We start from the raw sequence: 19054 nt of genomic DNA on the forward strand, positions 1-19054 counted from the left end.
ATACTTCTTGGGTTGCTTGCCTATCATGTTGGATAGCTATGTAGTCTGGTATAGTCTGTTTAATTAAAAAAAAAAAACAACAAAAACCAAAACATCAAAATCTGACACATTCTTTATCTAATTTAACTCAATTCCTCCCTAAAACAAAGGAATGTATTATGCAAGATTAAACAAAAAATTCATATATAAAGTAAACATTGTTGAAATGTGTAAGGTCCTGCACCTAGGTCAGAGCTATCCCAAACAACAGGCTGGGCAGAGAATGGACGGAGAGCAACCCTGAGGAGGACTTTTGGAAGTGTTGGTTGATGAAAAGCCCAACATGACCCAGGAGTGTATGCTTGCAGAAAGCAAACCTTATGCTGGGATGCAAGAATAAGAGTGTGGCTGGTAGATCAAGGGAGGCAATCCTGCCCCTCTGCTCTGGTGAGATCCCACCTGGAGTACTTCATTCAGCTCTGGGGCCACAAACAGAAGAAGGGCATGGATGTGCTGGAGTGAGTCCAGAGGAGGGCCACAAAGATGATCAGATGGCTGGAGCACCTCTCCTTTGAAGAAACTCTGAGAGAGTTGGGCTTGTTCAGCTTGGAGAAGACTCTATGAGACCTTAGAGCAGCCTTCCAATACCTAAGCAGGGCTTACAAGAAATCTGGAGGGGGACTTTTTGCAAGGACATACAGTGATAGGACAAAGAGTAGTTTTAAACTGAAAGAGGGTAGATTTAGACTAGATATTAGGAAGAACTTCACTGTAAGGATGGTGAGTCACTGGAACATGGTCCTCCTAGAGGCTGTGGATGCCCAATCCCTGTTGCTGAGGCCAGGTTGGAGGGGCTTGGAGCAACCTGGTCTAGTGGAAGGGAGGTTGGAAATAGATCATCTTTGATATTTCTTCCAACCCAAACCATTCTATAATTCTGTTGGTTTTTTTTGTTGGTTTTTTTTTACTTCAGAGTCTCTCTTACACCAGTTTCAGATTTAATGGACTTCAGAGGCAAAATATTTGTTTTTGCAACACTTCAGATAGAAGCAGTATTCATCTTTTTGATGAAAATGTAAAATGGAATGAATGTCTTGGGACTTTGGCAAGATGACTTTATAGATGATAGGTTATTATGTTGCACCTTCAGTGTTTTGGGTTGTTTTGGTTTTTTTTTAGCATTGCTGGCTTTTTGTTTCTCTATTCCTTTGATTAACACCAGTCTTAAATGATCTGACCATCTTGTTTTTTTGTTTGTAATTCTTTTAACATCAAATTTAAAGGAGCATGTCATTCCAAAAGGGACTTCTAGCTGAACCTAAACCCAACTTCCAAGGTTGATTTATTACAGAATAAATCAAGAATCCTAACCCAGAAACAATTAAGGATTGGATTGATGCCAAAGTACATAAATATTGGTAATTATATTAACAGAATTGCAGAGCTGAAGGGAACCTTTAGAGGTCATTTAGTGCACCCTTGCTTTCCCAAGATAGGATAGGTAGGATTAGCCATGTTAATGTTACCTTTGGGAGATTTTCTAGACATTCAAAAAACCTCCTAGTGGTGAAGACTCTATAACATTCTGTCACTACATTTATCCTCTTTTTTTTTTTTCTAGTTTCTAACCTACTTTTTGTTGTTGCAATCAAGTCATTATTTTAAGTTTTTTTCCACTATGGGCATGCAAACTATATTGTTCCCACTCTTGCTTTTTAGATACATAAAAATTGCTGTTTTCTCCCTCAGCTGCCTTCTCTTCTGGCTAACTCACTTTCATTAATCTAGCATGAGCTTTTTTCAAATGTTAAAGAATCAGTTACCTGCCTCAGTTTTCTCATGGTATTGTTTTCATTTGCTTATTGTATGTTTATTTGGTTTAGTGGTAGAGGACTATATAGTATCTCATGTTATCTTTGAAAATTCCGGTCTAGTCTCTCTTGAAACTTAGCAAGTACTTGGGCTTTTGATACGATACAGCAGTGAGTCTTGTTTTAAGGAACTATTTAATTGATACTTTTATTTTACTGTTTTTCAAGTATATTACTGAAAATTCTCACTCATTCTATAGTCCTTCAGAATTCATTATTTTATAGCCTTCTGTCATAGTTTGTCTCACTGTGTTAATTATTCAGTCGACATACATGTAAGCCTTTCTGTATTCTGAAGTATTTCCTTAAGCACTGAAAAGAATTTAAGAATTAGGCATGATATAAATGAGATTAGTCTAGTCCAAAACCAATTAATATATTCATTACTTCCTTGCAGTTGGCATAGCTCAAACAGTGGATTTGTGTTTGACTTTATTCAGTAGGACTGGTTTAGAGATGGCATGCTCTGTCTCTGCAGAACACGATAATGCCATATTCAGAATGACAGCAGTCCAAGCCTTGGGGCATTAAATGCTTCTTGAGATATGTTCAATTGATGTTTAACTGTATTTAGCCTAAGGTGCAGAGAAAGAAATTGCTGATGCCTTCAAACATGTTTAAGCATTTTAATAGTGTCTTGGCATGTCAGACTATGCCAGAGTACTAACTAAGGTAGAGTTCCTGAATTATTGCAATTAGGAAGCAGAAACTTCAAAGGCAGTAGCTGTGTATCACTATAGCTTAGGTGTGTTTTTTTCCCACTTAAACAGTGATTTTCTACAGTATGTACCCTTTCAGCTGTTTTCTGCATTATTCTTCTCTGATCATACAGTCAGTACTTCTTATGCTTTAAGAACTTTTGGGACTGGTCTTGTTCAACATCTTTGTTGCTCACATGGACAGTGGGATTGAGTGTGCCCTCAGCAAGTTTGCTGATGACAACAAACTGTGTGGTTCGGTTGATATGCTGGAGGGAAGGAATGCCATCTAGAGGGACCCTGACATGCTTGTGAGGTGGTCTGATGCCAGCCTCATGAAGTTTAACCATGACAAGTGCAAGGTCCTACAGCTGAGTTGAAGCAATCCCAGGCACAGCTACAGGTTGGGCAAAGAAGAGATTCAGAGCAGCCCTGTGGAGACGGACTTGGGGGTGCTGGTTGATGAGAAAATGAATATGAGCCAGCAGTGTGCACTTGCAACCCAGAAAGTCAAGTGTACCCTTGGCTGCATCAAAAGGAGCGTGACCAGCAGGTCGAAGGAGGTGATCCTGCCCCTCTACTCTGCTCTCGTGAGACCTCACCTGGAGTATTGTGTGCAGTTCTGGTGTCCTCAACATAAAAAGGACATGGAGCTGTTGGAACAAGTCCAGAGGAGGACCACAAGGATGATCAGGGGACTGGAGCACCTCCCGTATGAAGATAGGCTGAGAAAGTTGGGGCTGTTCAGCCTGGAGAAGAGAAGGCTGCATGGAGACCTCATAGCAGCCTTCCGGTATCTGAAGGGGGCCTATAGGGATGCTGGAGAGGGATTCTTCATTAGGGACTGTAGTGACAGGACAAGGGGTAACGGGTTCAAACTTAAATAGGGGAAGTTTAGATTGGATATAAGGAAGGAAATTCTTTCCTGTTAGGGTGGTGAAGCACTGGAATAGGTTGCCCAGGGAGGCTGTGAATGCTCCATCCCTGGTTGTGTTCAAGGCCAGGTTGGATGAAGCCTTGGGTGAGATGGTGTAGTGTGAGGTGTCCCTGCCCATGGCAAGGGGAGGTTGGAACTAGATGATCTTAAGGTCCTTTCCAACCCTAACTGTTCTATGATTCTATGATTCTAACTCTATTGTGTCTCCAATCACACAGCTCATAAAACAGACAAGCATTTAACATAAAAGCCATGTAAATAAACTGCTGTTTAATTGCATAGTATAATTGGTGTTGCACTTGAATTTTGTATAGTCCACTGAAAACTGTGTATTTGTGTACAGGGTTCAGGAAAAAGTGATATGAAAAACAGTTCATTCAAAGCCTGTTCTCTGTCATTACTGTATGATAGTTTTTCTTTTCTCACAGTAGTCTGGAACTACTGCACAGCCATTCTTTACCGATCCTCAGTAACTGGAACCATGCAGGGGTGCCATGGGCCCATCAATGGGGAAAGGCAGCAAAATCTGTATGAAGTCATTGATTTGGCATAGATTCTATTTAGAAGTCATCTGCCAATGACTCCTTAGATCCTGTGACCAAGTTTCATGATTTACAGATGCACTTTTGCATGCTGTAGTACGGTACAGCTTCTGTGGTCATATATACTCCTCCAAGAAATGGTCTACAGGTAGGAACGTTTTCTGGGCACAGAGTTCTTTCTGGGAATGTTCTCAATATTGAAGCCAGTTAGTATATCACTATTGCTTCAGAGGGTTTTCCGTCTCCAGGGAAAAGTGGAACAGAGCTTTTGACTACTTAAGTACATCTAAAGTCTCTTTTTACCATAGACTTTGTGTGTGGTTTACAAAAGATAAGAAGAAGAAAAGCTCCTTGCATCTTTCTCTGAAAGAGTGTATGTGCTAGGACTATGTCATGACTAGCTGATAACGCTGGGTTTGTATAAAATATATTGTACAAGAATGGTTGTTAAAAAATGCGTGGAGCAGAGCCAGAGTGAATGTGCATCCTAGATTATATTTCTGAAATCTGTGCGTACAAAACAAGCATGTAACTTGCAACATGTACTTTTTGACTACTCTGCTCATACAGTATTTCTCTGTACTTGATTAAATACATTGACCTTCTTTGGTAAGGAATGGGAAGAGAGAAAATAATGGAAAATTGCTTGGATGGAATATTTTGGTTGTTTAATTTTTAGCTTTAAACGGGATGTAGAGCATCATATTTGCTCTCTCCACACTGCCATGGTAGTTGACTTCCATTTTTGATAACAGGCAATCCTTCTGGCCCTAAAGCAAGTCAACAACAATCAGCAGAAACATGAGCATGCTTATATATAACTCCATTCATTTGAATGATGTTGTACAAAGTTTTATGGAAAACATAAGCTATCACCCTCTCAGAAATTAATTATAGTTATCAGCTAGCTTTGGAAATTGGTGGTAGAAGCTTATATCAGATACAATGAAGAAATAGGTTTCAAGACCCCATAAATGAGTGCTCTCCAGTTTTTTTTTAAAGATGAAATCTGAGCAGTTGCAAATGAAATCTGCTTCATAAATACTCACTTCTGAAGTATCCATTCACATGTGTAACTAAAAACTTGTCTAAATATCTGCATTTTAGGGAGTGGGCTTTCAATGCCCTTGTAAATAGTCAAGCAAGACAGTTCTGATGTAGAGACATCATAAGAAGAAGGTATGTTTGAAAGTAATGTTTTCCATTATAATTCTGAAGGTAATTTTATGCAAATAGAAGCTTAAATTTGAGTAGTTATGTATAAGCAGTTAAAACCTAAACCCAAATTTGCAAATTTGCATATGATAAGAAATACTGTCCTTCCAGGTTTACTTTCTGACTAATTAGTGTTATGACAAAATTTGTACACTAATAATTGGCATTTTAAGCATTTATTTGAGTAAATTTCCAGATATGTGACTGGTAGAAATCTGTTATACTTTTCTTTGATGATTTGCCAATTGTGCTGACAAACTGTTTGCTGTGTCATATACCATTAGGTTTGTCAGCTGGCAATGTGGTTGCTACTAAAGTGTTTAACTTTAAACTGAGAAATACTAAAAAAAGTACATCACTTAGAGACAGATATACTTGGATGTAAATTATGCTAGAGGACAAGAGGTGTTTTTTTTTCAAATTCAGGGATTCTTCACGACTACAAAATGTAAAAAGTGGAGCATAAAGACACTACTTTGCAAAAGAAGATCAATCTATTCAGGGAATTAGGAAAAATACTGTTAATTACTTTGTAGCTAAAGTAGTGTGGCAGTTTATTCAAAACAATGGTTGAATCTCTGTTATCTACTGCAGGGTACAGAAAGTACTCAAGTTTTTCTTAACTGACTAGTTTAGGTACTGGTAATAGTTTAGTCCCAACAGCACTGAATATTTTACTCATATTCTGAAATAATACACACACATACAAAACATTCTCCCCTTGACTGCTTTTCCCCAACTGAATGCTGATGTTATGTCTGTTTTTTTAGGCAGAAGAGCAGTTAAAATGCAACAGGTTTCAAAACATGTTAGTGTTAATGTGTGCTTAAATACTGCACTGATTCAAGTTCTTGGAAGAGATGCAAGAAAGCAATGGAGTAGAAAGCTATATTAACTGTATGTGCCAAATATTAATTGAAGAGAGTTTTAGAGGAAAATATATCACACAGGATCTGACAGCCCAAGGGAGACAAGGCTACTGCTGCTGCTCCATGTCCCAAGGTCCAACCAGTATCAAAGATGAGGATGTTTCCCCAGAAGGCACACACACAGAGCACACACATACATCAAATATATACACAGTTGGCCACACAGACCACAGACGCTTGGGGCACTCACGTGAACACAGACAAGTGAGGCCACAGTACCAGTGGCCTCATTCTGCTCCCTTCTGTGGCTGGACAGGATGGAAGCCCACTAGTGAGAGCAGACACACATATATGTATACACATATAAGCATACACATATATACACACATAATAAAGAGCTCATACCAAGGAAAAAATTAGAAAGGAATTTAATAGGAAGATAGACAGTGTTGATCAGGTACAGGACACACCAGACAAACTTGTTAATCAACAAACTATTTATATGTGTCTGGCCCTTTTATCCCCTTATATCTCTGTTTTCCCACTCTTGTTCCTCCCCAAATCACTTAAAACCCTCACTTGCTGCCATTTTAGTTCCTCCCCTAAATATTACATAAGTCCTGTACTATCCCAGACTACTTTTCCCACATATCCCATAATGTGTCCTACATACCTTAGGCAGTAATCTCCCTGTTAAGACACAAAAGTGATCTGGAGAGCAGCTGCCAATGACTCACAGTGATAGGTTTCACACCTGGACAGTAGAGCAGATGGCTCTGCTAGGCTTTCCCTAGTCCTTGATTTGGGTTCCTATCTGCCACTATACACACCTGTGCTACCCTGGGCCTGGGCAGATGGACCTCTGATGGGCTGATGGCCTCCATGATGGGCCTTGGAATAGCTCATCGGAGTATTATTTAAGCTGGTATTTACCTGCCTGTGTCTCTCTGAGCTCTTTTGTGGTTGTGAAGATAAAATTTATCACATAACCCAATAGGGCAGGCCAGCCACATACTGACTTCGAGGCTGCCACTTCGTAAAAGAACACTATAAGGCTGAATTGTACAACAAGTATTTATGCTTTACAATAGCAAATTGTAGTGTTTGTCCAGAAGTGAACAGGGGATGTGCTAAAATACAAAATGTTAAGTGTGTGACCACTAGTGAGGAAAAGATCTTTTATTAACCCGAGTAATGCTGCATCAGTATTTGTTCACATTGAAAAGAAACCACCAGATATAAGGAGACATCAACTGTTATAATCTGAAAAAACAAATGGACAACAATAAAACCCCCTTTCCAAGAAACGCATACTCCTATGTGTTAAATAAAGATCAGACCTATTGCCTTGATAAGCATTTGCTACTTTAATAGTCAAAATTCTAGGAGTAAACGTTATGTTTAATGGTCATTTTTTTTTGAAATACGGTGCTGTTTGAAGAGTTTATTGAGATTTACATGGAAACAGGATTTGCCCTGTTATAAAAATATTAAAAGGGTTTTTCCATTTTAAAAAATCAATGCACATTAGGTTCAGCCCAGCAGTTAATTAAGCTTGATACCTTTAGGGATTGCCAGAATAATACTAGATTTACCTGACAAATGGAGAATTTTCCTGTTACAGTTCCCATCTTCTGTCTATGTCTCCAGAACACAGTCATCTTGAAAACTGATGGGCTGATAACTGTCCATAGGCTTTGCATTTTTCATTGAAACAATGAGGGAATCATAGCTAAGTCTAAGTACAAAAGCCTTAAAACGTAAAAACTGGGGGGCGGGGAGGGGAGAAATCCCTCAGTTTCTTCCTCCTAGCCTTACACTTCTCAGATACAGAGTTACTCGGTTAGTTATCTAACCATCAGTACTGTTCTCTTCATTAAAATCAATTCCATACTGAAATAAGAAATATTATACAGTACAGCAGATCCCATTAAAATGTCGGCAACTGTTAATAATAAATAATATGCATATTTTTTACAATACTACAAGAAATTTCTGATTGAATGCTTAAATGCATGAGAAAATCAGGACAGGGTGAACATAAACCTGACTCAAAAGCTTCTGCAATTCTATCAGAATTAAATCTGCACATACGGAAATGAAATATTCTTTCTCTGTGAGCACCTGTTTTAAATACTTTAGATTAAAACAGTTTACTCTGGAAAAGGCAAAGGATTTTGGGTTGCTCTTTTTTTTTTTTTTTTTTAATCTCAGCAGCCATCTTTTATAAGAATTTATAAAAATTTCATAGATGTAATTGTCACTAATAAAGAAAACCATCCAGGAGCCAAAATCAGAGAAAGAATAGGCAAAATTGAAGTAACAAAATGAAGGCTGAATAGGCCTTTGAAAGGTATTTTATAAGGATAACTGTTCACATAAATGTGGGTGTTGTAGTGAGAAAGTAGAAAATTGCCACAGCCCCTATGAAGTACCTTACTGCATTTTCATGTTGAAGCTCCTTCCTCCTTTTTAAGATTTTTTTTTATAAAAGAAAGCTTGAAAGTGTCATCAAGTAAGTCATATAATATGAAAGTCATATCAAATAAACTGGAAAAATTAATTTACTTGTCAATTTTTGTTCTTTGTCAACTTTAACTATTTGAATATCATGTTGTTGCTTTGTAGGCAGCTCCAGCTATTTCTTGTAGATCATAAAGTATGGTATAACTGAATAAAAGTAAGGTTTTGAATCTTACTTGTTATTTAAAACAGTTGAGGCAGCTTTTTAATTCAGTTGTAATGTGAGTATCAAAATGCAAAAATTACAAACTGTGTTTTTATCAGGTAGGAGTTAATCCTGCAGTCCCCTGAACTTTGCTAGTTTTCAGTGAAAGCTCTTACAAGTACACACACACACAAAACAGAACAGCTTTATCCATACACGTTAGATTAAGTTTATAACCAAGGGGTTTTTGTATGCTTCAACTAATTATTGGTTGTGCAATTCATATAGCAGTTTTTGTACTAACAATGAATGCCCAGTAGTCAGAAATACAAGCAGATATTTATGTTATGAGCATATTGAGTTCCATTGACAATAACAGAGCACTCACTTGCAGGACATTGAGCATGGCCATAACTATTTTGAGAGTGCAGGCCCTCACATTCTTTTCATGTAAATGTAAAACATTCTTTAGAAAAAAATCAAAGAAAGATATTTTGAATAATTTCAATAAAGTCGGCTGTATGGAATTAAGTGCTTAGTTGACTCTTTCAGACGTAAAAAAAATCATTCAGTACCAAATACCAAATGCTTTTGAGATTGATTTAAAAGTACAAAAAGTGGCTTAATAGTTTTATTTTTCAGTTCTTGAGGTTGAGGATATCTGTAGAGATATGCTTGCTGCCATGCGCACATGCAATGTAAAAAAAGCCTATTACTGAGGAGCTTATTGCAACATTTGTACCAAGACCTTTTAAAATACTTTTTGTGAATTTAAAGATTCTAAGTTTCGCTGGAAGTTACTGTAATATTAGTCATTTGTAAAGACAACTCTATTTTACTTTCAGATTCAAGGCCTCTACCAGATGTAGCCCTGACAGGGAAGTGTACCCGAGAGTGTGATGAATATGGCCACTCGGACTCCTGCTGGATGCCAGTTCGCACTTCTCCTGAAAGAAAGCAGAAGAGCCAGCCAAAACTCTCTACTTTTATGCCTGTCGATGAACGGGGAAGTCAGGAAAAGCTGGCCAATGGAGAAGCTTCCCTCATGGGTGATCGCAACAGAAACCTCCTTAACAAAAAGTTGACCTCATCCTATGAGACCTTCAGTGCGGCTAGTTTCAGCAAAAATGAAGATGGCAATCCAGAGGATATACCGCTTACACAGACAGGGGAATATAAGCCATCTCCTGTCAATACTCTAACTAGAAGAGAAGTTTACCTGTAGGCTAAAGAACAGCTTACATAAAGAGCAGTTTCATTTATAAGAAAGAAAAGCAGCAAAAGTATTAAAATGGAAACAATTTTAACAAAAAAAACAAAACAGACAAAAAAAGAGGGGGCCACCAAAGAGACAAAAGATCCAGCTGCCACTTCTGCCTCCATAGCAGGCATTTAATTATACTGTCTGCCTGACTATATTGTACAATGTAGAAAATGTTGTTACTTGCATGTCTAATTCCCCCTCTCTGATTTTTATTTTCCTAAATCTATGGTTGCAAATTCCTCCCATAGTAACAAGGTCGATTAAAAAGAACACAACACACTTGTTTCCCCTCTGCAGAAGCATGAGTTAAGCCACTCGTTTTGTTTGATTGTCATCTGGCTTGTTGAGGATAACAGGTCAGGGAAAATATATTCAAAACATATCATCTGAATATTGCTGATCCCCACCAGGGACAATCCTTCAGAAACCGTACAGATATGGAGATAAATATAAAGGAATACTCATTAATAGGCACTTTGTGAAGACCACAGCTTTAATATTCTCACCTCTCATCTGAGGCTGGAAGCAACAGAAATACATTCAGCCTGAGACTGCAGTCAAAAGCATGGCGTATTTTCCTATGATTCATGAACTCTGGTTCTGTTTTGTCCATAGAACAAATGTGTTCTTGCTTGTGTCTCTTTCTCTCCTTCTCTCATTCTCTGTAATGATTACTTCAACGTAAACACAATTAGTCACACATATACTGTAGGATATTAATGATAAACTGCTGAAATAATTATTTGGGGCAAGACTAACATCTAGCTGGGGAGATCATAATAACAAAAAGGCCAAAGATCACACAATGGATCAGGGGAACTGCTAAGTATTGGGGCTTGGCTTAGGAAACTAATATATTTACAAATACACACATGTGGTCATAACATACCTTCAGTTACGTTTTGCACAGCAGCACAGTTCACAAGCCCAGATGACAAGTTTTTTTCCTAGTGCAGTTCAGTTGAATGCCTAAAAGAACTGATATGTTGGTTTTTTTTTTGTAAAGACATAGTATGTTGCAGCAGATGCTGCATATGGTATGCTGCATATGCTAGTTCCAGGGAATTTTTAAGATCATGATTAAAAACTAACAGTAGTAATAGAAGACTGTTAATGAGAATGCTTGGTGGGATGGAAAGTGTGGATAATGGGATGATGCAGTGACAAGAGAATATTACAAGTCAAATACAAAAACTTCATTTCAGAGTGCAAGGAATGAATCCCAAGTCTTTTGTCATCACTGTGGCAGATTAACAATAACTTCAATTATATCAAAGATAAAATGAAGGTTTTCTTGAAACACAAGTGCATTAAAGCCAAGAGAAGTGCAATCCTAAATGGCATCAAGACTCAGAACATTCAGGCTAGATAGAAAATGGTCTGATAAACAGTGGCATCATACTTGCTTAGCAGGTCAAGATAAGTTAGAAGGAGTCCAAGCTACCATGATGTGCAAGAGCTCTGGGCTGTAACAATTCTCATGGTGAGTACTTCTTGAAAGGAAGAGGAAATGAAACAGGTTTTTGTGCAATAAAAGCAAAAAAACATGCACAACTTCGACCAGTTGCTTTGTAGCTGAAGCTGTAGTAATAATGATAGACTTAGATCAGACATTCAGACAAAAGCAACAAGCAAACACAGCAAGGACAGCTCAAGGAGGGGGAAAGCATTCAGATCCCTGGCTGTTTAACCTGGTGTTAAGGCATGGCTAGATGGCTCTCTAGTATACTGTAGTCACAATGTAGTTTGGGTAGTTTCCTACTTTGAAAAATTGCATAGAAATAACCTTAAAAATTCTAAAGTAGAGGTTGGTAAATCAATACTACTCATCACATTTCTCTTTTGAATTCATATGTGCCATTATTGGCTACTTCATTCTCCCCCATCAAGTTTACTTTCTTCAAGTAATATTAGTTTCTGTATAGCAGTTATGATGAATGGGCACATTTTAGAAAGAAAATATTCAAAGATTAATAGTGATTGAACATTTTTATGTTTCATAATTTAAGTAATATGGAGAGACGCAAACTAGTACGTTGTTATGAGACTGCATACAGCAGTTGCTGCTTTGTATAATAAGTACCTGTTTAAAAATGCTTCTAAAAATGCTTATGTAAACACATTTTTCTTGCACGTTTCAACAGATTACACAATTGCATAACACGAATGTTCAACAGAATTTCCTTTAATAAGGTTTTATTTAGTAATACACGCACACAAAAAGAAATTAGGTAGTTTGCTTCCATATGTTCTTAGACACTTTTTCTACAAAGGCTAATAATACAGGTCATAGAAGTCGTTCAGATTAAATGGATCAGCAGTCACTCACCAATTTTTGAACCACATAAGACAGTCATTAAATACTTTACGTGTGTGCATCTCCTTAGATCTAAAATAGGTGTGAAAGTCTTTTTTTAAAATTCTATCTATCTACTGTAAGTGTTCACAGTAATTCTGGTGGAACTAGCCACTATTAATATGCTGATTACTCTTCTGACCTGGCATGATACACAAATATATTTTGTGTTTGTATTTTTCCTCCTTATTTGAAATAGGTTAAATCTGGTGCCACTCCATAGAGTGCTTTTGTATAAAAATAAAGAAATAAAACTATAAAAAATAATTAGGGTGAATGCAAAATATGCAACTGTGCCTTTTATACCTATTATTATGGTAAAATGGTAGTTGGGTTTGGACACTGAGGGATAAGGGGCTATTCCCAACATTTTTGAACCTGTATATTTACCTGTGTTTATTTTCTCATAAATTCTAAATAATATATTTAAAAACAAGCCTTTTGCCAAACTCAGTTGATGGACCAGTCTTAAGCATTATTAACACAAGGCTGTGGTTTAAGTAGGTCTTGAGGATTTTTTTTTTTTTTAACTCCTATTTGTGTAGGGTTTGGGATTGCTTTTATTTGTTTTTAGTTCTGCTGCCTGGAAAGCTGTGATGATCAGTCTATATTATAATTATTTAGCAAGGTGTCACCAGTTCATGTTGCCAGGAAAAACTGACTTTTTTTTTTTTTTTTTAATTGCTTTTAGCCATCATCACTTTTCAGTTATACAGTATAGAAATCGTCCTTTTATTTCTATCTATGGGAAACTCCAATGAGTTTTGCATGTATTTTACATTAGGGCACCTTCATAGATTGATGCATTAATATAGAACTTTATATGTATTAGAAAATTCAATAGGTTTGGTCTAAAATCTAATGCTCATTCTGAATCTCAGATCCACTATGTTTATTCAATATGATTTCTGACTGGCCTGCTGCCTGAGTTTCAGGAAAAGTTAAACATTATTTTTATGTGGGGAAAGAACATAAATGTCATTGAAATGATTGCCTGAAAGGCTACCCTAGGAAGTTGTCAAGCAGGAAGATAAAGAACACGGATAAAGACCTTGCCATAAATCCAGCCATCACCAACTGTAAGGAACTTGAACAACAAAATGTTTTTCCTTTTGTTTCCTTGGTGATAAGTGTTTCTTTAAGGAATAAACAGGACAAAATAGCAATATAAATGAAAGCCCATCAGATAAGCTGTATTATTGACTGAAGATCATAAACACAAGGAAAAAGACAACATTCGCCGTCTACCTGGGGTATGCTTTCAGACAACTTTTTCCTAAATTTTAAAGCACTTGCATTCAGTGTGGTATGATCTGTTTGTAATATTAATCATTGACTATTGTTCTGCAACTTGGATGTTGATAGTGAAGCAGAGAACAATTTGTCATTGTTTATTATGAGTCACTATGCACGCAACTATGCTAAACATGACAAACTGTATTAAACGCTAGTCCACCTCTATTTATGAAATATTTACATAATTTAATTTGCTTTTGTACAGTTTTATGTAAATAAATTGCTTGTCATTTTTGTCTCTGCAAATTAAAATATAACATGTTCAACTGGTTGCCCATTTTCCAGTGTACTTTCTCTAACAGGCTATTCCACTTTTGCTGGATTAAATTACATGCTAGTTTGCATATTTAAACTATATTGTGCATGGCAAAGATGAAACTGGCTTTGTAACTGGCCACATCTTCAGCTGAGGTTTTTATCTCTCTACAGAGTGAAATTCAGTAGAGATTATCATCACTCAGGACAGCATACAGCTATTCTTGCAGTAGAAATAAAGTGCTTACTTGTAACACTAGCTGTTTCCGATTGCTGTTCGAAAGGGCTTCTTATTAAGATGTGTTTAAAACTTTCATATTAAAGGGAAAAACAAGTCTTAAGTAGAAGCTCAGGTATTTCCATTATGGAATGGCAATTTTCTAATTATCAGCAAGGTTGTTATTTTTTTACAAGTTTGGAAATATTAACAAATCCTAAAATGGCAGTAAAGCATCTATGGTGAAAAGAATAATGCAAGTAATGCAGCATTTCAGAGCAAAATTTGAAATTAAAACCTCCAGCTCTTTCTAGCTGTGAATCAAATTATCCATCCCAGCATAACAATAGATAAGAACAAACCCTCCTCAAGAAGGAATGTCTAAGAAGTAGAAAGATTTAATCCCTTAGCTGTCTGGATCACGCACTACTTCGTTTGTTTTAAAAAAGGAGGTTCCAAAACAGCCATTGAATTGAGATTTGCATCAGTTGCAATATGTGAAAAATACATCTGTGGGGAGAGGGATCCAAACTGAACCCCCTCCCTGTTGTTTTTTAAAAAATACAGTATTGCTACAGAGACCTTGCGAATCATTATGTACAATTTCTCACCAAACACCACAGAAAATGCTGTTTCTATCTTTTTACCTTAGTTACAGATTAGGCTTTGATTTTTGTGAATACAGGCTGGCCAGAATTTTTTTTTTTTTCTTAAATAAACTTTACATTGCAGATTTTTTTCTCTGATTGTGCTTTTGGTTAACATCGCATGGTCTTCTCTAATGAATGTGTCTAGATTCTTCCTTCCATAAGCAGAGGTCTAAATCTGCATGCCTATGGAGAGAATTCAATCCACCAGTTGACCCCAGATCTCCCCAATCACTCTTGAATGAGTTACCCCTCAATCATTTTAAGCAGTTCCAGTATTTTAATTGGTCACTTCAATCAAACTCTCGTGTTTATTTTATACTAGATCTAGTATGTGAGGCATGACCTTATGTTTGTTTATTTTGTCTTTTACCTGCATTGTTCTTGTTTACCAACTGCATCCAGGAAGGTGATTACAGGAAGATAAAATAAATTTCCTGAAGCACAGAGGGTGGTAAGAGAAGATAATATAAACTGGCAAAAGCTAACAATTTATGTTCCCCTTTAACCCTGGCTTAATTTCTTCCTCCTGCACTGCAGTAAAATGTAAATCTTACGCAGAGACTGAAATTAATAAATGTGACCTAGGCAGAAATAATTTCATGTCTTTACTGAGCGTCCTGAGGGTAGTGCATGGAAGATGCTTAATAGTTCATAAATGCGCAAATCATCTACCCTATGCAAAGAAAGCAAGCAAGAAACACCTGAGTTAGACAGGAATATTTAGCGTATTCATTACCAAAATTATAGGATTCCATTGAGTCAGTTCATATGGCTATTTCTTCTAAAACAAGTAGGGCTTGTTTAAAGACTTACCAAGAAGCCAGAGGAAAAAAAAAAAAAAAAGAAGGTAAAATACCTATTTTGTAGTAGTGAGGAATGGCCTCCGGGAGAAGGAACAAAGAAAAGCAAATAAATATAAAGTAATTGTCTCAGAAGTGTTACAAACAGATCTGTTTAAGACTTTCAAACTGATTTAAGGATCCTAAAATAGGGAGATATTAATGCAGAATTTGTAGCTATCTACAGTACGGTCATTTCTAAGAAAGGATTTTTGCTAATTACAACGCGTGTGATTCTATGTAAGGGTGTGTTTTTAATGATTTAATTAATGGTTAAAAATATTTATATCTTAATATTGCTTCATTGTAAGCTTACTAAAGCAAATTTCAGAAGGCTTCTACATTATTCACTGTAGAAAAAGGCAGGTTTGGAAAGACCAAGATAGACAAGATACAATTTTCATATTTCTACGACCTAGACTTTTCAACTACCACTACCTTCCATAATATAGCACTTTCCAGAATATTTCAAAGTAGCATAAAAGCAGGTTTAGTATACCATGTTTACTTAAGAAGCAATTTATATCAGAATGAATTGCTAAGTTTTTCCCAATCCCAATCCTTTCCCAAGGAAGGAAAGATTAGAGCAAGAGGAAAAAAAAATATTGCCCCTTTTTATTATCTACCTCTCGTGTATTTCCATCTCCTACAGAAAATCACATGAATGGAATATGTAATACTAGAGTATTTCTTTCCCCACACAAGTGTACACATCCACTTTTTTCAAAGGAACTTGCAGGTTTTACAACTTGTACTAAGTCTAATAGTGGTAAACAATTTTCTTGACACTTTTTTCTTACATAGTAACTGTATTACAAGATTCCAGAAAATTAGGCTGATTCTAACTGAGGCAAGATTATGGTGATAGTAGTTTCCTCTAAGTTAGCTGAATATATGTATATATATATGATAAGACAAGTAGAAGTGAAGAAATCAGAATAAGATGAATAGGATCTAGTTCATCTGAAAAGATCCACAAACTGCTGCACACAGTGTAAAGATTTATTATTTAGGTCTGATCAAGACTCGTAATGGGAAATCTAGTCTAGGCCATGCTTTGCCAAGAAAGGTTGGACCAAATGATCCTTGAAGTCCCTCCCAACCTGGTATTATATGATTCTATGAAAATAGAAGAGGCTGAAAATTTCATAAGCAAATAAAAAAAGAAAAACGGATTAAAAATAAAACCAAAAAACAGAGACCTAGCACCAATAGACTGTATGTGTGTGTGTGTATGCATGTGCATACACACATACACACACACCTCTCACTTCTAGCTTTTGAAGCAGATTTTAAGATACTTTTCAAGATTCCAGAAAATTGTCTACTTCTGTCAGTAGCCAGCGTCAGAGAGATAGAATACTGGGCAACAAGGACCTTCAGCACAAGCTCCTATAGCTATTCAAAGGTTTAGTAAGGCAGAACAAAATACATAGACTAGTGGCTATCACTTATTTTGGCAGGGTATGGTGATTACAGAATTAGAAAACAGAGTAAATACCAAGCTTGCTTCAGTTTCTCTCTAGTCTCCTGTCTCATATATGCTGCTAAAACAAAAGTCAGGGCATTCTTTTAATCTTAGTTTGTCTTCCTTTTCTCACAGTTCCTGGAATAAGCTTGGTACCTACTTTGCTTTTCCCCACTTTATTTTGAACTAGAAGAGAGCCCCAAAAAAATAAATGATTTAATATTCTTTTTCAGTCTGACCTCAGCACTTGGCAGGCATCATGTTGCCACCCTTATCTTTAGGACCATGAAGTCATGGTAGACTCTCTCACCCATAACTCTGAATATGAGTTTGAATTTGAATATTAAAAGGGCCCTTATAGGTGGTAGAACAAGAATTATGCCTAGAATTTAGAATTATCTGGTGCTAATCTGATTAAAAAAAAAAAATAGGAAGAAATCCTGAATTCCAGAGGATTGAAAAGTTTCAACCATGTTCTGGGTGCAACCTTATAACAAAGAGCAGTAGCAATGCATCTCTTCTTGCTCTAATCAGTGCCATACGTAGAGATGAAAGGAAAAGGTGCAAATGTCCCAGGTCCCTCTAAAGACAGCTAACAGTTTTTCATATATACAGGAAAGCAGAATCATCTTTTGTCCACCCCTGGTAAGGTAAGCTTCCTTCCAATCAGTTTGGACGCTCCTGTTAAATATTCTGATTGTGTTTATGCAGCAACAGTACAATGATAATGTCTAAATAATGATACAGCTAGTGTGATGTTTAGTAGGGCATTATGCTTATTTAGGAGAGCATAGAATTGATCAAAGGGAATGATGTAATAGTGCCACTGTGGAGAACAAGGTATTCAAACTATAACTCCCATGAGGTGCTATAATGTATTACATATAAATATAGACGTTAAATACCACTTTTCAGTTCCAGAGGAGATTCAACTAGTCAAAATAAGGATTCAGAAAAAAAAAAAAAGGAGAGAGTTTGATTAGTCATGGACTGAGAAGATCAAATCTAAGAGTTACAGAAGAATTACTCTGTACTGAGTGACTGCAGATGAAATAAATTTAGCAACACTCAGAAATAATACATCTTGTCTTCCCTTACACAGTGACAGGTTCTGAAGCTTCCAAAAGTTTATTGTTCAGTAGCACTCCAAAAACAAAACCTAAAAAACCAAACAGAATGAAAGCTTAGAATTAAGGAAGGTTATCAAATATAATAGATTCTGCTGCTTAAATCAAGATGCAGGTGAATAACAAATATTTTTCACAGTTCTGACCTCCACCCTTCTGTATTAAAAAGGATATAAATACCAAAAGAGAAGCTGATAAGGGCGATCAAAGTTATAGAATAAATAAGATAGGATTCTTAATCCTAGAGAAAGAACTGAGAAGTTTGACAGTGGTCCAAATAAAATCGTGGATGACATAAGAAGAAGTGGAGGAAACTATCTATTTACCTTAATAAATGGGCTGTGAAACATCATATGAAATGATGAAGCAACATGGAAGATAGTGTGTTTTCTCAGAGTGCATCAAACTGTTCAACTTCTTGCTAGTGAAACTCAATTTTGGGATGCACCCATGAATCTGGCTCACATAAAATATAAAATAAAAAACAGAATATTTCCAGATTGACACTTTTTATGAAGGACATAAGTTAAAAATAGCATAAATAAAAGACATATCTCTTTGTTTTTCCTGCTTTATTACATAAACAGAGACATCAACAACTACTGGAAGCAGAATACTGAGCTGAAAGTCTCTTTCTCTCACAATCCCCCAAGCTAAACCAAATACACACACACAAAGAAACAACAACAAAAAAAAAAGCTAAAAAAAAACCAAAACACCAAACAAACAAAAACAACAGCAACAAAAAAAAAACCACAACAGCCAAACTCAGCCCTCACCACCACTATTTTGTTAAATAGCAC

General features: G+C 36.5%; 1 protein-coding gene across 7 annotated transcripts in view; it reads left to right on the forward strand.

The window, feature by feature from the left end:
- The window catches only part of PCDH7 (protocadherin 7), a 296359-nt gene extending 282393 nt beyond the window's left edge, over positions 1–13966 (forward strand). For 6 of the 7 annotated variants that reach the window (XM_061470666.1, XM_061470677.1, XM_061470700.1 and 3 more), the window contains one exon: positions 9625–13966. In XM_061470666.1, the coding sequence (XP_061326650.1) occupies positions 9625–10004 (380 nt within the window). In that variant the 3' untranslated portion in view covers positions 10005–13966. The remainder of the gene's footprint in view (positions 1–9624) is intronic. The other variant, XM_061470722.1, reaches the window with a different exon arrangement.
- Positions 13967–19054: the final 5088 nt, after the last annotated feature.

This window comes from Pezoporus flaviventris, unplaced genomic scaffold (assembly GCF_033815535.1).
Source record: "Pezoporus flaviventris isolate CSIRO_AGI_PZ_B2104156 unplaced genomic scaffold, CSIRO_AGI_Pfla_v1 ptg000002l, whole genome shotgun sequence".
Lineage (NCBI taxonomy): Eukaryota > Metazoa > Chordata > Aves > Psittaciformes > Psittacidae > Pezoporus > Pezoporus flaviventris.